This window comes from Rhodnius prolixus, unplaced genomic scaffold (assembly GCF_049639745.1).
Source record: "Rhodnius prolixus isolate KJV_2025 unplaced genomic scaffold, Rpr scaffold_5, whole genome shotgun sequence".
Taxonomy (NCBI): domain Eukaryota; kingdom Metazoa; phylum Arthropoda; class Insecta; order Hemiptera; family Reduviidae; genus Rhodnius; species Rhodnius prolixus.
The window spans coordinates 6,322,979-6,346,929 of NW_027411624.1; the positions used below are offsets into that span (position 1 = coordinate 6,322,979).

The following is a 23,951-nucleotide window of genomic DNA, read 5'->3' on the forward strand; positions in this document are numbered from 1 at the left end:
CCTACATGGTTAAATATGGGTGTAAGATAGTCCTATATAAGACTAGTTAGTTACCTACATGGTCAAATATGGGTGTAAGATAGTCCTATATAAGACTAGTTAGTTACCTACAATGGTCAAATATGGGTGTAAGATAGTCCTACTTAAGTCTAGAGAGTTGTCGACATGGTTAAATGTGAATGTAATGTAGGCCTATATAAGCTAGTTACTTACCTACATGGTTAAATATGAGTGTAAGGTTGACCTATAGAAGTCTTGAGAGTCGCCAAAATTGTTAAGGAATTATTTCATGAATGGAAATAGAAAAGAAAAACCTTTGAGAAAATCAAATTTATAAAACTCAAAAAGTACGGAGGAAAAATATCAAGAAATAGCCCAACAGTTGATATTGCATTCATGTTTACAGAAATTGCCACTAGAGTTCTCCACCGAGTGGACTGTAGAGTAAGCTTAATGGCGGCCTACAAGTCTACAATGTGCCTATTTCTTTTATATCTATTTGATGCTTAAACAATACAAATTCTCAACTTTTTTGATTCTGTCAACGATAATTGGGTAAGAAATGAAGTATTATTCTGAAAGAAATGTCATTTATCTAATTTAAAAAAATAATTTTTTTTCTTACTTAATTTGAAAGTTTATCAAATACCTATGGGGGAAAAATTAGTAAAAAAAATTTAAATAGTGTTTTTCCTAGAAATAATTACAAAAAACAATTCGCTAATCTCATTGGCCAACGGGATGTGGGAAGTAGGCGGTCAGTAGGTGTTGCTGGCTGATGACGTAGTGATACCGTAAGCCACTCCCTCACCAATCAAAGCACAGTTACTCAGTGCACAAAATGGTGCTGTTCCACTTTCGTTTAAGTATCTAGATTTTACTTTCTTTTACTTCTGGATGATACTTTAATCACTTTTTTGATTAACCTTACACTCATATTTTCTACTCTCAAGACTTTTGTAGGTCTACCTTGCACTCACATTTAACCATGTTGGCGACTCTCAAGGCTTGTATAGGACTATCTTACACTCATATTTAACCATATTATCGACTCTCTAGACTTATAAAGGTCAACCTTACACTCACATTTATCCATGTTGCTGACTCTCAAGACTTTTGTAGGTCTACCTTGCACTCACATTTAACCATGTTGGCGACTCTCAAGGCTTGTATAGGACTATCTTACACTCATATTTAACCATATTATCGACTCTCTAGACTTATAAAAGTCTACCTTACACTCACATTTATCGATGTTGCTGACTCTCAAGACTTTTATAGGTCTACCTTGCACTCACATTTAACCATGTTGTCAACTCTCAAGATCTTTATAGGTCTGCCTTGCACTCATATTTAACCAAGTTATCAACTCCCAAGACTTAAGAAGGTCAATGTTACACTCACATTTAATCATGTTAGCGACTCTTAAGACTTATATAGGCCAAATTTACGCACAAATTTAACTTTGTTGTGGACTTATTAGACTTTTATGGGAGAACGTTATACTCACATTTAACCATGTGGTTGACTCTCTAGACTTATATAAGTCAACTTTACGTTCACATTTAACTATGTTGACGACTTACTAGATTCGTATAGGTCTACCTTATACACACATTTACTATGTTTTCGCCAGTATTCGGAAGTTTCACTTCACTTTCTCATGAAAAGAATCTCGTATGAACACTCACATGACTTTTTGTTACCATAATTTAGGAATATAATTTAATTTTATTGGTATTCAAATCCGTCATAGCATGGACTTGTCAATTGTATCCCTAACGTTTTCGTACTTTCATCCGTTATCAGAGGTTCAAAGGCCTGTTAATATAGTTTGCCGTAGTGATTTCGAGTTCATTTGTGGTTCTTTCTTAAAATACACTTGTCAAATAATATAAGCAAGTTAGCTTGAGTAGCTGGATTGTTGAAAATATGGTTTGGTTTGTAGTGTAGTTCTCCAATGGGTAAGTGGGGTTAGAGAAGTGGAATCAGCAACCCTTTGTTCCAAATTGGTTGGGATAAAGTTTAGCATCACGATCAAGAGTTAGGTTTTGGAGCCACTTAAGACGATTTGAGTACCATGAACGGCGTTATTTTAATAAGAATTAAATACAAAAGAATGTTTCCGAATTTCGTTAAGTATCCTATGAACGGAAGTGACGTATTATTGTATAAATTTTGTGATTTTTCTTTTTCATTTTTTGTGGCTTCAATTAGTTTCAATAATAATTTTGATACTGCCGGAAGAGGAAGTCATGTAAGTGTACACACACTAACAGCTTTTTGGCTGCTTGAAGGTAAAAACCTATCAGACCTATCCATATATTTTAAGTTATTACGCAGTTTTTCAAAGCACTAATTTTCTCTTGGTTGCCTCTCCCCAAAATAATATTAATAATAATATTTGAATTCCAAATGTGCTCATAATTGCCCGCCGCCCCAAAAAAAATTTAACATTCTCAGACCTCACAATAGATTCATTGAAATTCTATGTTTAGATTACAAAACACCTAGTTTTAGCTTTTATGGAGTCGGTATATTCTCCACTTACGATGCATACCACTTCTGCACAAGTGATGGGAATATTAATTTACAGAGTTGTGTAGTATCGATATCATTGTCGATTCAACTGATCACCTTTTTTATTTTTTTGCAACTATTGCTGATTAATGTAAAACAGTAGTTTATTATCGTTTATGACGTTATCGTATTGATATTGTATTCTAAAAATATATTCAAGAAAACGACCTTTACATACAAAATTTAACACTTTTGTGCTCATAATTACTGAATACTTTTCCGAAGAAATTCTTGAGGAGTAATTTTATTTGTTTTTGTTTTGAGGGCAATCGTAAGGGCGCTAATGACCCTGGAAGTAACGGTGTCGGGGGGGGTGATAAAAAATCCTTCAAATAAATTATTATTGGAACCGGATGCTACTTTACAGGTACGATTTTTGGGAGGCTACCTGGAAAATATTTCCAACGATTTTTTGAAACTTCTTATACATTACAAAACGTATAACTAGTATATTTATGGCAATTTATCTTTAAACCTTGACTCAGTTTACGTTTAGTGGGTTCGATTCCCCAGTGTCTAGGTCTTGGATCTTATTTAATGGTTAATAAAAGAAATAGTAAAGTATGTTAGGCGGTTATAGGCTAAACCAGCAAAGCTAAGATGTATTGTTGGTTTAGTGGGTTCGATTCCCTGGTCTAGGCCTTGTATTTTATTTAATGGTTAATATGAGAAATTTATAGTAAAGTAAGTTATGCGGTTATAGACTAGACCCGCAAAGCTAAGATGTATTGTTGGTTTAGTGGGTTCGATTCCCTCGGCCTAGACCTTAGATTTTATTTAATGGTCAATATGAGAAATTCATAGTAAAGTATGTTTGCTAGTCGCCTCCGTCCACGACACCTAATTTGGCCCGCCTAAAAAAATTGGCAATTACTTTACTATTTCCAGGACTCCCCTGTTGAAGTGCCATTTCAGGAAATTCTATGGATAAACTATTATTTAATATTTTTTACTATTTTCAAAATTCCTAGTTAGTTAGATTCCAAATTTATGAGGAGTAATGTAAGCAAAATGATGTGTGAATGTTTCACATTTCACATTTTTCGATTGTAAATCTCTCTGACTGCACCGCAATCACTCTTACATCGATACTTTGCCTTTAAATATATATTTTTTTTTTTCTAATACCCAAATTTCAAAATATTGACAATATTTATATTTGCTTATAAATAAAATCAACTAATAAATAAAATTAAAAATATATATTAACTGAATATATAGTTTTCGTGGCCGCAAATTGTTAAGCTTAGGATAGAAGATTTGCGAGGAATCGGTCAAATAAAACAACTCGTCTCTTTGCCTACGTTTCGAAAAAATATATTTCAGTTTCTGTAACTCAACCAACCCGCATAGCCACGCCCTGAAGAGGAAAATATATTTGTCGAAACGTTGGCAAAAAGACGAGTTGTTTTATTTGACCGATTCCTCGCAAATCTTCCATCCTAAGTTTAAAAATATATATTAACAATAATCAAAACATTGTGATGTCATAATATGCTTAATTTAGAATATAATATTTATTTTTTTGGCTTTAAAATAATAAATGAATAAAGTGAAAAAAATAAATCTTCAAATCCAGTTGTGAGCAATATGTTTTGAAAACATCAAAATTTTATAGATTTTTGTTAATTCTAGTTTATTGCAGCTTCAATAAAAATTCGATCTGTCCTTGATTTGAGATTAATATTTCTCGAATATTAGTTGAGAACAAAAAATAAGTTAATGGACCATTTATTATCAAAAATCTTTATGATATCCAAGGTGTACATCTTGATCTTTATTATAAATATAAATTTGTGCCCCTCTCCATGTTCACGCGGATATATAATATATATATATAACATTTCCTTACAATTTTTTTTTGTTTTTGTCAAAATTTGTCACATTCATTTTTATATATTATCCAATGGTAAGTGTTTTTTTTGCCCAATTTATTGCATTCTTTGAATATATTGGGATTTGGCCAAAGAGTTAATTTAATTCGTGGCTCTTTTTAAAAAGCTCCAATCGGGAAAAAGCAAAAAACTATTTCAATTTTATTCTAATTAACATATTTACGAGGGTCGTTTGAAAAGTCCGTGCAAAGTCAAAGAGATAGCACTGCTTGGCGCGTATCGAGGTTATGTTTAGTTAGTAGCATCTCTTGGAAGAACACACACCAAGTTTCAGCCAGATCGGTCTATTTCTTTGTGTTTGGCATTCGTTTGAATCGAGGAAGTCCAGTGATTTTCAAAAAATGGACGAAAAAGAATTTCGTGTGTTGATTAAACACTAGTTTATGAAAGGCAAAACGCCTCAGGAGACTAAAGAGAAGCTTGATTAACATTATGGTGACTCTGCACCTTCGATTAGAACAGATTATAAGTGGTTTCAAAATTTTCGGAGTGGCCATATGGGCACAAGTGACGCTGAACGTTCTGGACGCCCTGTTGAGGTTGAGGTTACTACTCCAGAAATCATTGATAAAATCCATGATATGGTGATGGATGACAGAAGAGTGAAGGTGCGTGAGATTGCTAGTGCTGTGGGCATCTCGAATGAACGGGTACATAATATTTTCCATCAACATTTGGACATGACAAAGCTATCCGCAAGATGGGTGCCGCGATTGCTCACGCTTGACCAAAAACGAAATCGTGTGAAGTGTTGCAAGGACGGTTTGCAGCTGTTCCAGAAGAATTCGCAGGACTTTAAGCGTCGTTTCGTCACTGTGGATGAAACATGGATACATCACTACACTCCTGAGACCAAAGAACAATCTAAACAATGGGTTACCAAGGGGGAATCTGCTCCAAAAAAGGCGAAGACCGTTCCTTCGGCCGGAAAGATTATGGCGACTGCCTTTTGGGATTCGCAAGGAATATTCCTCATCGACTATCTGGAAAAGGGTAAAACTATTACAGGTGCATATTATTCATGGTTATTGGACCGTTTGAAAACCGAGCTGCAAGAAAAACGCCCACGATTGGCCCACAAAAAAGTCCTTTTCCATCACGACAACGCACCAGCTCACACCTCAGCAGTTGTGGTCGCAAAATTAATGGAAATAGGGTTCCAACTCGTTTCACATCCCCCCTATTCTTCAGACTTGGCTCCCTCGGACTACTATTTGTTCCCCAATATGAAGAAATGGCTGGCGGGAAAAAGATTTTATTCAAACGAGGAGGTGATTGCAGAAACGAATGGCTATTTTTCAGACTTGGACAAATCCTATTATTCGGAAGGGATCAACAAACTAGAGCAGCGTTGGACGAAGTGTATAAGCCTAAAAGGGGACTATGTTGAAAAATAAAAAAGGTTTACCCCCCAAAATTAAGTAGTTTTTATTTTTGCACGGACTTTTCAAACGACCCTCGTATTGTACTTTGAACACATAATTTGCTTCTTTTTTTTTAAAATGCGCTAAATAAGTGTAAAGTTAGGGACTTAAAATTGTCGCACTTTACTTACAAGTGTAAGTACTTACAATAATTAAACAGATATCTGCCGATAAAAAATGATTTATTTGATCAATACAAGTTTTTTGTTTATTTTTCCACGAAATCTCCATCAATTTCTGGTACACTTGACCCATCATCTTACGAGTCTTCTTATCCCCTTCTCAACGAAGAATTCTTTACCCTGATCTCACAGCCAGTTTCTCTTTCTCTTCGTTGCCGTTAAACCGGATACCACGGTAAAGCATCTTTCATCGGACCAAATTAAATGAAAAATCCGCAAGAGAACGGGTCAGCGCTTTGAGGAGGATAATGTACGAGAAGCTCTCTACCTACTTTGCCCCAATAGTTTGCAGTATCCATGGGTGTCGCAGGTGTTTGTGCGTTGTCTTGAAGAAGAAGAAGAAGCACGCCTTTCTATTGGCTAGCCTGGGAATTTACTAATCAGCACAGGCTTGATTTTGTTCTCAATCATGACTGGAATAGTGTTTTTTTTATAGTGTGTTGCTTTTTCAAAAAATTGAAAATCGGACCATGGGCATTTCCGGAGCTTTTAAAACTTTTCCACCCTCTTCCGATTTATGCCAACTACATCCGTATTGTTTGTTCATCCGAAAGAATATTTCTGTTAGTTTTTACACCTTCCGACAATAAAAAGTCGGATCACTGTATCTTCCCCATCGTAACTAATATCTTAAAGATTCCATTAACATAAATATTTATTAATCGAACAGCTGGCTGTGACACTCTTCGCAAGGTTGCCAACTAACACTTATCAATCTTTCAATACACTGTTTTAAGCAACGTCTTCACAAAATATGTTTTTCTGCTTATTTATTGTATGTCTCTCATACTTCAACTTCAATTGTGTCTGATTTCAATGTGGAAAAAATAACTGGTTAATAATGTGTTACTTCCGCCATACGAAGGCTTCATTCTATAACTTGATCGATCAAGTTTCATTTCCTTTAACGTGAAATATTTATTTAAAAAACCTCTTTTGCAATATACGAATCACAGAACCGTGCATTTATGCTGAAAACGCATTTCAATTGAAAGCCTTTTTTACCCCTCCTTAAAACCTTCCAGATGTACCTCTGATTAAATTTTCCTGATAATATGATTCAAATAAAACGTTGCTGAACACAATGAGTACAATATGTTAATCGCTGACTGTAAAGTAAGTAAGTAAGGACCGTAAGTCACGTGTTTACAGAGAATCGTTGGATACGTGGTTATATCCTCATTGGTGGATAATATCTTTAATTTTATCCCTCATAGTAATGTGTTAATTGTATTCCATGACAGGTATCTGACATTCATCCATTGTCAGAGGTATATTAGTCAGTTTGGTGTAGAGACTACTTGCATTCAGCAAGTATAGTGAACACCTACGAGACTTAGGTAATCTATATTTTAGTAACAGTTATTGGTGGCCACTAAACGTTTTATTGAATTTAAAGACCAACTTCCGCTATCCAACTTGTACGCACGCACGCACGCACATATACTAAATCAACACTTCCACAAAGTACGCTTTAAAGTTACCGCTACACTTATGTCCAAACTATTGACACGTTAGGAAAACCACAATAGATGGTTAAAGGCCGTTAAGTGGTTTAGGCTTTATAATCACTTTTACACAAAGCAACTTTGCAATTAATCGACAATATAGAAGCGATATTGGAAAACCTTTTTTGTAATAAATCAAAACACTTTGGTTGATTACTGAGCATGAAAACGATTTAGATGCTGCACAAAAAATGAGCGATACAGATTCCCTAGTTAATGGAAAAAACCTGGTGTGGCAATTCATATGATTCTCTCTTATAGCAATTCACCTAAAATAAATCTTGATTACACCTTGGAGATCGGTTTTACCAAGTCTCTTAAGGAGCTTCTTTTTCTCCCGACCTTCCTGGAGAAAGCAGGAGTTCCGCAGCGATGTATTTTTTGGGACTTATTTTGTATACAATACAATCCACACTGCTGATCATTCTGGAGCAAGTAGCTTCGATCTTTGCTGATGATGCTGCTAACCTCTCTTCCCATTCCGAACCTATCGTGGGCCTCCTAGATACCTTCAGGAACATCTGTCCTTAACTAGAAAATTGGTGCACAAAATGGATGATAATGGTGAATTAAAAAAAAAGATGTATTCAAACCACTTTTAAGCTCCGGCACTCCAAAGAATACCCGGAAGACCTTAGAAATAGTTATTTCCGGTGAGGTCTCAAAACCACAATACTTTCTCTAATCTCTTGAATAGTGATTAAGAATTTAAGGAAACTCGTCTAACAACTATTCAAATGTAAAAGCAATATTAAGCACCAATTTTTTATTTTATTTTTCTTAATATCGCGTTAACAGCTGAGGTTATTGGCGCCTAGAACTTCTTTCAGTGCATTGCCGGCCTCAGAACAGTGTTCTCTCGTTACCAACAACACAGTCCATCTCCTACAGGGAGCTGTAAGAAGCTTCTAGGAAGAGAATAAAAGACAAGCAGCTGCTGGATTCGAACCCGAGTACTCCTTGTGGGAACCCAATACGCAAACCATTGAGATAATCCCATCCCCGCTGTTAAGTGATAAACTATTTTATGGTTACTGATGAGGTGTGTTGTTCTCAGACAAGGCAGCATCCTCAGCCACATCCTACATTCTAATTATACATCAGACATGCTTACTCATCCCAATATCGTGATCACTTCCTCTTGGGACCTCCCAAAATAACCAGGACCTAATCCCATCCCTCAAAATTTTAAATAAATAATTTTCTTTCCCTTTTATTTGTGCTACAATCAGCTCGTTGGACGCTATAAGTAAAACAATGATAGAGGTGAATAGTAGTGAATACAAACGACTGGAGAAGTTACCGCAATGGTAACACTCCAGAACACTGAACTATTCAGTCCATCCTCTTCACTAGAATGAAGATCCCGAGGCCATTGTCTTTTAAGACGTCTTGTCCGGATTATCAGGAAGAGTTCTTGAAGAAAGATTCTGAGCTAGAGGATTTATATGAGATTGCTGGCTGAAGTGGAGTCTCCTGTATCGTGTTTTCAGCCACTTGTGCTAATAAAAGGAATGTTAAGGTTAGCAGGTTGGGAGACATAAAATGGAGCGTTTACAATAGTACTTTAGATTGAAGAGATTGGAGACTTGTGCGTTCAGTTGAACCCCATAGCTCTATTCTGAACGCCCTAATGGGTTTTAAAAATAGAAATATAAATTAGTCTATTAAAGTTAGTCTACAGACAGATTAGGTCTATCGTCTAAGAGTCTTTTAAGTTATCGATAGCGTCTGTTTAGATCTGTTCTTTTTTTAAGACCACTCTAGGCTAATAATTAAAAATCTTAAACAATTAAATCCGTATAAAAATGATCAGATGCCACTCAAAAATTCACAATTAATTATTAAAATACTGTATTATAAATATATAATACTGATAAAATCCTATAAATTAGTAGATCAGATAAAAACAAAACAAATACCCCCCAAAATTAGAAGCACCTTTACAAAAAAACATTACAAAAAAAAGAAGTTCTATTCAATTTTGTAAAACCTACATCGATTTGCATTCTTTTTATTAAATCTCATTTTTCGTTTTATTTTTAATAATTTAATTTTTTCTTTTATTATTAATAATAATAATAGTTAATGTCAAGTTTATTGCTCGAAAAGATATTTTTTGAAAACGATGTATTGAAATGACTAAATTATTAAAATTGTTTTTAGTTAAATTCACATCTTTTTCTTTTAATTGGTCAATAAAACATAGGATATTCCAGAAAACTTTTAATATATTCAATATAAAATTTTATTATAATATGGCGACCAAAAAAAGAATAATTTATTTATTTGTTTCTTGAATACAATATTAATTTAAATTATAATATACGAGTAGTTATTTATTTGACAATTATAAGTTATGGTAGTTTTATATGTATATACGATCGTATTCCAGTTTGAATTCTGGAGTGCAGAGCGTTGAAATCATTTTAAATATCTGAAATGAAAACGTTAAACTTAAACCAGTTAAGCGTGGAATTTAGTTTTTTAAAAAAGAACCCACAGTGTGCGGAATTAAAATCAGACAGTGACGTGTATACACAAGTCGAACGCAGGAGGGCAAAACAACCAAAAGTTTACAATAGTCGTAATATTCACTGCAAGCTGACTTTTTCTGCAATCTCTCTGGGGCTTGAGATTACCAGAGTGCATTCTGTGCTCATTCAAAAATTCTTGCACAGCTTCTTCACGTATGCATTGCTCTAGTTATAACTAGGGATGCAAGAGCTTTTTTTACAAGGAAGAAAAGAGAGCTTTGAATTCTGTACCAAAATGAAATCATGCTCTGGAACCTCTATCTAAGGCAAAAACGTCATTAGCTTCTATTTGTGTGCGTAATTCCCCAATCTCTAATGCGGGAGACCAAACATGTACCAACCACTTATTATTTGGCTGACTCCCTCCACTCCCCTCCGTATCAAAATACTTGGCAGTTCTATTGGTAAGATAAAGGAAACATCCCACCTAAATAATATTCTTGTTGCATTCTATTAAAATTTCGAGATTTTATAGTTAATGGCAATTATATGTATAAGAAATAGAATAAATATTTATTATAATAAATATATACAATACATAAAATAAATTTAGAAGTATAAATGTATAAAAATATTTCAACCTTCTTAACTAAGTGAAGTAAGAGAAAAGTTAGGTGAGTAGGGTAGGAATGCAGGGAAAAAAGGAGAGGAAAAACCTGCAGCTAGTTGTAGAGAGTTAGAGTAAGATATGTTTTAATCTTCTGTGTCTGTTGGAGGATAGAAGGATCTGTAGGAGGCTATGTCGCGGCATAGTGGATTAGGATGGTAGTCTAGGATGGAAAGGAGTTTGAGCAGACGATTTTGGATGTAGGAGTGTACCGGAAGATAATGGACGCAGTCTCCGTGGAGTGAGTCAATTCTAGTGCGCTGTGGAGTGTCTGTCGCTAGTCTCAGAAATTTGTTCTGGAGTTTCTTGATGTTGCTACTACATGTCTAGGGCTCCAGGCGGAGCAGGCGTTGAGCAACATCGGCTTAATGACTACTTTGTAGAGGAGGAGTTTGTTGCTCCACAGTCATTTTGGAGTCACGTGAGAGTAGAGGAAATAGCAGTCGTATATTCCAGTTTGCCTGCGTTTACTTTGTCCTGAACGTGCGTAGTGAAAGTCAGTTAATTTTATGTATTTTTCACTAGGGGTATACACGTCGAACGCACCGTAATAGAGATTTGGTTTGACCTGTATACACGTTAAACACGCTTAACTGGTTAAATAAAATCAATGTTATAGATCAATCGATTGGATGCTAATCGATTGGAGTTGTCGAAAAAATAAAAGAAATCACCAGCACTAGAAATTTTTCTAATCAAACCCAGCAGTGGTGGTACAAAACTAAATTACAACTTTTGACTTATCTGCGACGTATTTTTTTTGATCACACTTGTACAGAAATCATTTTTTTTCAAACTCAGAGGACCACAAAATGTTGATATTTTTTTTCTTTTTTTTTAATCGATTTTTGAAAATTTAATACGATAGTAGCAGTAGTTTCTTTACTTGAGTGGTAACAGGAAATTAACACACGCTTTTTTTGTTACACTCTCTCATTAGACATCCGGTTTGAAATTTTTGCTAGAGAACTTGGAATTTACGGGGGGGGAGCTCTAGGGGAGGTTGTGGAAGTCGCGCTTTTTATATTAAAAGTTTATACATTATAGCGTTGAAGCCAAACTAACTTTCTTTTAAGTAATAATTCCATGTTGCAAGAAAAAGTAATTTCGTAAATTATCTGAATAAGAAAAGTTGTATTTTAGGCCAGATTTTTTTTTTTTTTGTGAAGCGGAAATGACGCAATAACAGAGTGTATACAAATGTTAAAAATGACTCTTTACCCATCAATCTATTGAAACCGTGTTACTTCCGGAATACATAAAGAAATGTGGAGTATGTAAACATGTGGAACAGTATATTTTCTGATGGAATTGAATTTATTTTCCTTCCCTGCCCCCTCCCTGCCACTGAATGTGAAGAAAGCAACAGTTCAACAGTTTATTTTGGGCTTCCTATTGGGGTAGAAGATTTTAGAAAGAGATAGAGATAGAGAGAGAGAGCGAGAAATGAACTTGAATAGGTGCTTACATATTCTAAGTTTATTATTACGTGAACTAAAAGCAATAAACTTCAAACATGTTCTTGTATAAGGGTAGTTTTTCCCTGCGATAGAATTTTCTTCGCAGTATTTTCCCCAGTATGTTTTCTATTGGTTGTTTGTGTGTCAGTACGATAAGTGATTGTTTTCTTACGAATATTTTTTATCACATCAGTGTGCATCAACGGAAGTCAGCTGTAAGAAGCTCGTAGAAAGAGAAGATGAACAGGAAGCCGGATTCGAACCTGTAATTTCGAAAAATTAAATTTCGTAAAGTAAAAGTAATCGCCTATTTTTTTTTTCAGGCGGGCCTTAACGTCCAACTACCAATTAGATGTCGCTGGACGGGGGCTTCCGCTTCATTCTTTACTATAAACAATTTTTTTCTAACAAATAAAAAGTAGCCGAACGCGGGATTCGAACTATGAATCTCCCAATTACACCATTAGACCAACACCAGCCCCAATTAAATGTAGTATTTTACTATGTTAGTATCTCGCACTCTACGTTTCACATTAAGGGCATGAACTTTATGACGTACATAGATATCCTTTGATAACCATCATGAGTTAATGAGGTGGTCGCGGTGTCTCAGACATCTCAGTGCCATCATGATTGGCAGAGAATCTGTACAAGAGGAAGAGATTATTCGCGATTTCCTGATTTTTCACTGCGCGTGTGTGTGTATGAGAGACGTGAGAGTGTATTCACATCCGATTTTCTTTTATGTTAATAGAAAAGAAACGATCCTGGAATATTTCAGAATAGTCCTTTATTTTCGTTTAGTATTATCCGACTGTTATGTAACTGTCCAAATCGATATATCGAGTAAGTTTTTTTCGATCATATATTACAACTTTTATTATACTTTTATATAACTTTATAATATCCATGGACTTCATTGAATATGGATTTAGATCGATCAATTTCTATGGTGCCCATACAACCCTCAGTGGAAAAACTAATGTGACTTTTACTATTGTTTATGTAAACGTTTTCTTGCCTCTTTTCCATCTGGGAAAAGTATTTAAAATATTTCCACATAAAGTACATCGAAGAAAGAATTTTCCATGCAGTAAGATCTCGCAATTCACGTGTTTTTTTAAAATTTTACTCCTAATCTAATTACTTCCTTCGAACCTCTTAAAAGAATGTGTTCCGGAAATACGCGTTTTAAGATTTCTGAACACGAAACATGGATTATACAAATTGATCTGTTTTGATTCAGTCAGACCTGATCAGCTTCCGTCAAAAATTGGAAAATCGCAAGTTTGGGTTTCATTTTACCACCAAGAATGCCTGGATTAAGATTTAGGTAAGTCAAAAAAATCGATGTTCAGCGCCCCTTTACTGAAATCTATTTTTTTAGTTTATTATTATTTCCTCTCTCCCCGCAAAAACATGTCTTACGATTTCCTTTATACTGGTACAATGATTTGCCTGTTTGAGGAAACAATAGGAAGAGCTGGACACCCTCAATTAGTTACCTGGTGCAGAGGCGGGAGTCCATATAAAGCGTGGATTTGTGATCTCTGGTTCGAATCACGCGTGAATTAGTTAGAAATAAAAAAAAAAAAATGGTAATAGTAAGTTGTACGCTTCCGGCCTCGTCCATTTCTGATTGGTAGATGGACGATTAACCAGTTAACTGTTTCGACCTTGTTGGAAAATATGTTCCCTACGTTCGTCGTACAAAAATAAGTGATGACGAATATATTCATCAAACCCCAGAGTATGTTTGATATGAAATTGGGGTTGCAATGAAATGACTTTTATATATTTTTTCTTCGTTATTTATTTCATGTACATTTACTCATTTATTTATATTAACATAAATAGGTACCAAAAACATCAAAAATAAATTTAGGAATATATTTCAGTTTTGACTAAAATTCCAAAATTAACTGCCGATGGTCACAACTGAAAACGCATGAATACGTACTATACTCGTCATAACACAAAATTTTGACACTTTTTTCGTGACGAATATCTTCGTCATAAACAGTTAACTGGTTAAGCTCCGCCTCAAAAAATAGGCTTTACTTTCTGGTGCAACAAATCTTTGCCCACCTTACTCCAAAGCCCAGCCAAATGCTTTGAGGTTAGCTGCCTAAGGTTAAGATCACCATGGACACCAGAGACGTATTCAGAAGTGAAAAGCTGTGGTCAGAGATAACTATACCTTGACTTAATTCCCCTCAAGCGCCTAAATTAAGTTCTGAAAATGCTTAGAAAATACTTAGGCTATTCTAGGATAGTACAAAACCTCACCAACAACTCCTCTAACGCTTCCAGATTTTTCTCTAATTACATTATTCTGGTCAAATTATTCAAATAAAACGTTGCAAAACGCAATGATTAATCGCTGGACGTAAGTAATGAGTTTACAAAGAATCGTTGAAAAAGGTGGTTATATCCTTACGATTTTAAAAATGCTTAGAAAATACTTAGCCTATTCTTGGATAGTATAAAAACCTCACCATCAACTGGTGATCACAGAATATATACCTCGTTTCAGGGAAGCCTTAGGACAGGGATCTCCATAGAAAATTTTCATGCTAAGAGAAAAATCACTTGAGAATTTTCCACCAGATTGTTTTTTTACAAGGAGACTTTTAAAAACTTTTCTTCTCTATAAAAACAAAATGTCTTAAATTTAATTGGTATGTGTCCTACAGGATCTACTGAAATTAACTGTATTGATTTAGGTTGAATATTTCCTGAGTATTGATCTTAAGAAAGATGACGTAAAAGTGCTGAGGGAAATATTAAAACAGGATGCATCCTTTCACAATTTGCTTTCCTGGCATAATATATTTATATCAAGTTTTCTTCGTTGTTATTTAAAGGACGTAAAGTATTTCTCAAAGGGACTTACTTTACAACAAAAGAATTATATTTCCAGTTTATATTCTCCTATTTTTTATCTTTTATTTCAACTTGTTTGATCGTTTACGTTATTTCTACTTCTTACATTGCTTCTGTAGAACTCCTGATTTAGTAATCTGGCGTCATTTTAGGTGCTCCTCAAAGGAATAGGGTTTCTACCTCAGAGAATATCAAGGAAAATAATACGATGTTTAAATAAATTTAGCACGACAGAAAAATAAATTCTTTTTCTTTTTCGCAAACTTAGAGGAAGTAATCAAAGTGACTAGTTTCCTGTGTGGAGAGTATCAATTTCAAACTGGACGTCACCTTCTAAACTGGAAGATTAAAAATAGAAACGATGTCATTGTCAAGGTGAACAACCTTCCGTTTACATCTTATATTCCATAATTTTAAATAGTATTTTATTGAATTCTATTTATAAAAAATACATTTTATATCCAGCAGGCTGTGGAATGCAAACCATATGTTTTTTAATCTGATTTATATTGCTTTATAATGGGAAGTTGTTTTCTAACTAGTGGAATTGCTTTTGGTCTACGTAGTTATTTCAGTTTTGCATTCTGTCTGTACTGTAGCCATGTTTAATTTCGATAGATGTTTTCATCTTGTATGTTATTTTAAAATTAAAGTAATGTTTGTAGTTTTATTACAGCTGTTTATTAATAAGCCAGAGCTTTCTTACAAAATGGAAGACTGCAGTAGTTCAACTCATGTGTATATTATTCTATAAAATAATTTGTAAAGTAAACGCCTTTAACGTTGCTACTGCCAACTTGAGTGTCATGAAGGAGTGGGACGGAAGTTCATACTTTGCCAACAACATTTTGCAAATAATTAAATTTGATTCGAACTTACTGCAGAAAAATAAAGGCTTCCTCGTTTTGAGAGTTTTGTAAGCAAGAACTTCTCATAAGGCTCCGATCGTTTCTAGAAGGGTTTGCCCAGAAATAGTTTCCAGAAAAAGTCCAGTTTTCAGGTCAAAGTTCATCAGGAAGGGAATCAAGTGATTGAAGGAAATGCCATGCAGAAAAATAAACCAACCGGAAGTGAGCCACTTGACTGAATCAATTTTTTGATGTTTTCTTACTTTTCCAAACTTTCTATTACCATTTTCCAATTTTTCCTTTAAACCATTAGGCGAAAATACTGGATTCATCCATTTTACACCTGTTGCAGGTAGCCTGCTAGGCTAGCATGTACGACCTTTTAACCTCTTATCCACAGAATCAATGCCGAGATCTCTTCATCTTTTAGAATTACTACAATTTCCATTGTTTAAGCAATTATATGTAATTTATGGCTACAGGAGGTGGAATATAGGCTTGCCTAGGCGCCACGGTTATAGGCTAGACACGCAAAGTTAAGATGTATTGTTGGTTTAGTGGGTTCAATTCCCCGGTCTCTAGGCCTTGAATTTTATTTAATGGTTAATATTATGAATTTAACAGTAAAGTATGTTAGGCGGTTATAGGCTAGACCCGCAATGCTAAGATGTATTGTTGGTTTAGTGGGTTCGACTCCCGGTCTTAGGTCTTGGGTTTTATTTAATGGTTAATATGAGAAATTTACAGTAAAGTATGTCAGGCGGTTATAGGCTAGACCCGGAAAGATGTATCGTTGGTTTAGTGGATTCAATTCCACCGGTCTAGGCTTTACATTTTATTTATTTGTTAATAAAAGAAATTTACAGTAAAGTATGTTTGCTAGTCGCCTCCGTCCGCGACACCTAATTAGGTAGTTAGACGTCAAGCCCGCCTGAAAAAATAGGCAATTACTTTACTTTATTGGTTTGCCAATTAATATATATGACTTTGGCAGTCATTACTTGATTTCTGACAATGTATGAATATATACTTTACTGCTCTTAATACCGCAACTAGTTCAGCTGTTAGCTGGATGCGTTGTTACCTAATTTAGCTATGAGCTCACGTTTCCTTATAAACTTCTGCCATGTATTACCATGAGTGAAAAATTAAATAAAAACAAAATATTATTACAAAAGCAATAAAAATGTCTATTTAAAAAAAAAACACATTTTCCTTATGTTTCAGGTGATCCAGTTTGGCGTAGTTCTTCATGTTCTTGTGGAGAAGAACGTCTCGTTGTCCAGTTACGCCACGTGTACGGTCATACCCAGTAAGGTCTGGATGGAGCACTCATTCGAAATCTCATCTTGTGTATTCTTCATCGTACCAATGACCCTAATTACTTGCCTCTACATATTGATCGCTTTGAAACTTCGCCGTTCCAGAATTATTAAACGTCCACCCACAGTGGAGATCGTGAGGAATCAAAATCATGTTATCAGGATGTTAGGTAAGACATTCATGTTGTTGCGTAAATTTTTTTTGTTTTCTTTTTATTGCGCACGAAGTTATTGGCGCCAGGAGCTTTTTTCAGTGCACTGCCGGTCAGTGTTCTCCTGTTACAGATAGCGTTGTCCATCACGTAGCAATGAGTGAGCTTTAAGAAGCTCCTCCTAGAAGAAAAAATCTCCGCGTTGGAATTCAATACGCTAACCATTTGAGATAATCCCATCCCCGCTGTTAAGTAATAAACTACTTTATGGTTGCTGATGAGGAGTTGCTCTCAGACAAGACAGCATCCTTAGCCACATCCTACATTCTAATTATACATCAGACATTCTTACTCATCCTAATATCGTGATCACTTCCACTTGTAACCTCCCAAAATAACCAGTACCACCTGGATCTCACAGCTGATTGGTGGCTCGCGCTGGCTTAATCCAACAAAATGTCAAAAAAAATGCACACAATTTTCTTTTACACTAACACGACAAAGTAGCCTGACTGTGCTGATAAAATAGCAGGAGAGACTCAAGAATGTCGGCTATTTGGAGTTCTACTTGGATAGTAGACTAAGAGAAGTTATTGTAAATAATGTTGTTTGGAGATCTAGTTCCGGAAGTTGGGAAGGCAACAGATTGTCCTTGGGTTAGAACTTGAGCTGTTTCCTCTGTTTCGTCAAGTTGAGATATCAGAAGGGTGAATCTGGGCATGGTAATACCATGACCACTACTCGATAATTTCTTGTATTCAGAGGGGATTTCAACAGTTTGTATTCTTATTTGAAGAGAATAATATTACCTAGACTAAATGTATTTAAATGTTATACATTCTCTAATATAACAAATAGGTATGTCTCAAATAGCGTCTGATATTTTTTTAAATAAAGTATGCTAATTGAATTGTACTGTATTACTCACAGGTAATGCAGGTTTAATATAACTTTAGGTTAGGCGCCACACACACAGGAGGCGAGCGGTTATAGACCCGCAATGCTAAGATGTATTGCGGTATAGCGGTCTTAGATTTTATTTATTGTTTAATATAACTTTATAGTAAAGTTTGTTAGTCGCCTCCGTCCTCGATACCTAATTAGGTGAAAAATAGGCATTACTTTGTGTGCCATTGAAATGTTATTTATTCTTTATTATTTTTTAAAAGTTTTCTCTTAATTTCAGTAAAAAATAAATTAATTTAATTTAATTTAAATTCTTTACTTGAAACCACGCTTCAAGTTCTATACCTGAAATTATTTTTTATTCTCAATGTTTGTACATAAATAATTATTTATTTATTTATTTTTTGCATAAATAATTACCTCACCAGTTTTTCAAGCTAAAACTTCTCTTTAACCCACAATCCAACCTCGCGTTTTTACTAATGATGGCAACTGTTTACAGCAAGTTCAAAAAAAACAGTGACCTTTAAATCGACCTTTAGTCTTAACTTTTGAAGAAAAAGAATCCCTTTGCAGAAGAAAATTAAATAAAGTACAAAATTATGTAAATATTCTTCCAATTAGATGAAAAGTTTTTCAAAAAAAATAATAATAATAATAAATAAATTTAACTTTTTGCTTAATAATGTAAAAGAAAATTGTTCAAAACATTGGTACGATAGAACCTACATTTTTTCCACCAATAAATTTGGCAGAATAATAATCAGCAAACCCCCCCGGTCGTCATAACTGTCGACTGGTTGGTTGGTAGTTTCCATTCCTTGACACGGTATCCAATAACATACAACATGTTCTCTGAAAACTTTCTATTAATGGTGGCAGATTTTCATTTAAAAGTTTGATGAAAGGAAAATTGGATCCTTTTTTTTTCTGGAAGTGAAAATCGTGAAAAACTGGTGGTAGAGAAATAAAGTGAAACATTAATGGTTTTTAGAAATTAGGGTTTTAGAATTTTTCTTTAGTCCTTTAATCAGACGAGTCCCAGAACATTTTAAATTTTACGTGTTAAATTCTCTTCCTTTTCTTCCCCAAAAATGGTTCCTTTGTTCGGGGTGGAACCAGATAATTGAAGATTCACTGAAAAGTTATTCAACAGTTTTTCAGAGCTATGGTTTTTGCTTTTTTTCTCATTAAAGATTTGTGCTAGGAAGTTTCTGAGAATGAGCCTTATTGTGAGGGGATGTCTCACTGTGCAATAAGGTGGCCGTAGAAACCCAAATATTGGGTTCGATTACTGGTCTAGGTCTTGGATTTTATTTAATGGTTAATATGAGAAATTTACAGTAAAGTAAGTTAGGCGGTTATAGGCTAGACCCTCAAAGCTAAGATGTATTGTTGGTTTAGTGGGTTCAATTCCCGGTCTCTAGGCCTTGGATTTTATTTAATGGTTATTATGAGAAATTTACAGTATAGTACGTTTGCTAGTCGCCTCCGTCCACGACACCTAATTGGTATTTTCACGTAAAGCCAGCCTGAAAAAAATAGGCAATTACTTTACTTGAATAATAAACGTAAAACGAGAATTTCAAATTATACGAAAATGTTTAAATATCTATCTTTATAAATTGCATTAATACCTATTCTCTGGTATCACACAGGAGAGAGTATGTTTATAACCAAGCCAGAAAAGAGCTGAATGTTAAAAGGAAAAGCGGTCTCTTTTGTGGAAAGCTAACAAGCATCGATAGTATGAAGGAAAATGAAATAAAAGTTTGGGGTTATGACAAGAAGGAGGGTGGTGGAAGAACCACCTCAATAAGGGGGGGGAAGGCCAATCAGTCTTCTTGGTAGGCTTTCACCTTGACCTCGATAACAAATATTTATCTGCGTCGGGTTGAGGCTGGGGACGAATCGACAGGTGTTATATTCTGTGCAAGGAGTACGCTATGCGAGACCATATTAGGAGACAGGGTTACCTGTTTACTTCTTCCCTTCGTGACCCTTATTGCGCAGAGGGCTCCCTGGTTAATTAACCCTTCCCTGTGAAGAATAGTGGCAAGGACTGCTTCTCTTTAAGATTCTGCTACCTATTCGAGACTACTGCAAGGATACGGAAGTGAAGGGAGAACTGCTAATGATCGAGAGAGAGAAAGGTCACTTTTTGATGCTCTGAATATTACCCAGTGTGAATTCTGCAGCGATTAAGAAATATTCTTCAGAAGAGTATGAAATTCTTTAAGAAAGGACGCAATAATCAGACTGAAATATTCAGAAGTAGCTTAAGTTTGCCAGCTTAATGTTACATTTGGAGGTTTCTTTTTGGTGGATTAGAGGCAGATTGGATCAACTGTGGCGCCAGATCTCACCTCCTATCTTTGCTAAGATAGACTCATGCTATCCCAACAAATGGTATCTACCTGGAAATTCCTAGCCTAAACAGGCAGATTGGCAAGACACTCCTAAAGTCCTAAAGAAAAAAAAAAAATACATCTTTCCCAACCGCTAAAAATCAACAAAGGCTTTTTTGATAAATCAAATGTTCTCCCAATCCTGTATTTAATTAACCCTCAATTAGGCGCGTCATTGGTAGGTAGTTGGTGGTCAAGAACGTGGCTTTATAAGTGGCAGATCCCCAGTTCGAATCCCGCGTATGGCTACTTTTCATTTGTTTGAAAAAATTGTTCTATAGTAAAGTATGAGCTTCCGCCTCCCGTCCACGACACCTAATTGGTAGTTGGACGTTAAACCACGCCTCAAAAAATAGGCGATTACTTTTACTTTACTTACTGTTTTAGATCTACATATCTATAATAATTAGCAAACAAATTATAGAAGTAGTTTTTGAGGACGTACTAAAAATATTCTATAAATAGGAACTTCCGGTTTACGAATTTAGTGTGAAAATTTAAACCAGCGACTTCCTCTGGTGGTTCCTAGAACTTCTGCTGTTTGTTACGGAAGATAAATGCACTCACTCACACACAAACCTGTTAGTAAAATGCCCATTTTTGGAGAGCTAAGATTCCTCCTCAAAACGACTATTTCCGGAGTAAATTCCACACCGGAAGTCTGCTTGATTGTAATACTTTCTTACAAGGAGGGAGAAGAAGTATTAATAAAAGAAAATATTGAGCGATATAAGATTGGGAGTTCAACATTCCTGGGATTCAATCTAAATTAATTCTATCCTAAGTTATTTAATTCTATCGTTACTAAAGAATTTTTCATTAAAATTGTTTTTTTGCTTAATTTCGTAATGTACAATCTGTACCAAGGATGCAATAAAGTAAATAAGATGTGAGGAACAGAGGTGGTAGCACTCCTCTACGTGAACCAGTGACGCTGTCCCGAAGGAAATCTGTCTTGGTCACTGGCGCGTGCAGCATTCTTTTTTTTTGGGTATGGTTGGAGAAACATGAGATTTTGTCAGACAGGATTAGAACTGTACTGAAGGTTAATCGGTCTTGGCGTGTTGGTGTTTCCAAGGAATGCTTGAAGATCAGTTTGAAGAGAAAGGTTTGTGACGTAAAAAGAAAAAAAGAAGGAGCGTCAGGAGAATGTCTGTATGGTGCGTAAGTTGGTCGATTTGGCTGATTCCCCTACATAAGTCCTTAAGTCCAAATAGTTTTGATAATTCTACTGTCTCTTCAGGTTCCATAAGTAATTCAGTTGATAATTTAAGTAAGAAAAATCATTTGAATGACCTAGAATTTCCATGACTGGAAAAAGTAGTTTGTACAAAGAAACGAGTTGAATATGTAAGTGAGGGAGTACTTGAGAGCTTTTCAAAGAAGTTGGTGAAGGATTTCGGAAGTTAAGGAGATCTTAAAGCAGGAAGTTCCTCAAAGAGACTTGATGTACTTAGTGTTTGAAGGAGTATATGCTTTAGAAGGCAGTGAGGGGAAGAACTGTGTTCTACTGTTCTATCGTCTGTTCTTCAGGGTGAAATTGGTCAGGTCTTAAGAGATGTGTGGCTTTAATTAAATTAATTAAAAATATGGTTAGGTTGGTAATGCTGGATAATATCGTTGATTTTATCCTGTCGCAGCATGCTGTTTATTGTATCCCTGATTGGTATCGGACTTTCATCCATCATCAGAGATACATTAATCAGTTCACTGCACTCGCTGACTGAGTGAAGGAGTTTACATAGGGTGTGTACATGTAATAAGTGTAGTTGCAAGACAATGACCATAATTAAAGTCAAAATCTCTACAACAAACTGATCTAGCTCTGATAATATACGATTACTTCTAGCGCTAAAAACAACTTGTTGAATTGTGCAGAGAGTTCGACGACATCTAGCTTAGTAAATATATTGGAAAAACTTTTTAGAGAGTCCAGGGAATTGTTATTCATAGACTTGTTATAGTTTTCTTCTTTTGATGCCAAATAATCTGATCTGTAGTGGGGTGTGGAGGGAAAATGAGGACCACGAAATGGAAAATCGAAAACAGTTTTCTTTCCAGAGTCCTATTTAATAAATAAAAATCTGAATGAAAAGACCACCTATTAGTTTTCATTCATTGTTAGCCGAAAATACATACAGGTCCATTTAAAACGCACCAATCGCTAATAACTTTTTAGGAAAGCGGAATTTCGAAAAAACCCATGAAGTAAAGTATATGTTTTTTTTTTTTGGTCTAGATTTCAAATTTTCCACCCCCGATGCTGTATCTTTTCTATGGATTTCTTGACCTATGATTACGGTAAGGATGTCTTGCCAGGGATGGCCGTATGACTAGACTTTATTTAAAAAAGTATTATGATTATTTAAGTAATAAGAATGGCTGCATTCGCGAAATTCGAACTGGGGATCTTCCACGTACAAACCACGCTCAAGACCACTAGACCAATACCCGTCCATCCCTGGCAAGACATCCTTACCGTAATCATAGGTCAAGAAATCTTGCATATTGGGTGCATTAAAATGATGTGATGATGGCTTTTATTTGATGATAAAACAAATTTATCCTGATTCACCCACAACCATTACATTACACTACATGTTTTAAAATCTTCAATTCTTATTATTTTTGTAATTTGCGTCACAAATAACATTTTTCGCTGTCAGAGGACCACCCAAAACGTGTATTTGTGGTGGAAAATTAATATTGAAAACCGATCACGAATAAGATAAAATTGTAACTTTGATCTTAAATATCTCGACTAATATTAGGGATATCGAAACAGAGTTAACGTCATTTTTCACAGTTTTTTATGTAGTTTTTATAACCATTGTCAAAACTAGTGGTCTTTATGAAACCCCAATCGGGTTTTTAACCGTAACTCCGCCACAAATAAAGATACAGCATCGGGGGTGAAAAATTTGAAAACTAGACCAAAAAAAACATATAGTTTACTTGGTAGGTTTTTTCGAAATTCTGCTTCCCTAAAAAGTTATTAGCGATTGGTGCGTATTAAATGGATCACCCTGTATACTTACATATTTCCGGTTGAAAAGTGACAAAACATTAAGCCTAGAAAAATAAATAAACTAGAGCAAGTAACTGGGATATTAAAGTTACCTTATTGGCGACTTTTGTAGCCGTTGTTAAGTTTTACTATGGGTCGTTTTATAGGATCATGTTATTGGTTACGGAGCAGGTTAACGAACCATTATTTCCTGTTTGTTAGCTTAACA

General features: G+C 35.1%; 1 protein-coding gene across 1 annotated transcript in view; it reads left to right on the plus strand.

Moving 5' to 3' along the window:
• Positions 1-23,951, plus strand: part of LOC141457918 (pyrokinin-1 receptor-like) — a 136,203-nt gene that overhangs the window by 89,783 nt on the left and 22,469 nt on the right. The window contains exon 4 of the mRNA XM_074135319.1: positions 17,155-17,419. Within this exon, the coding sequence (XP_073991420.1) occupies positions 17,155-17,419 (265 nt within the window). The remainder of the gene's footprint in view (positions 1-17,154; positions 17,420-23,951) is intronic.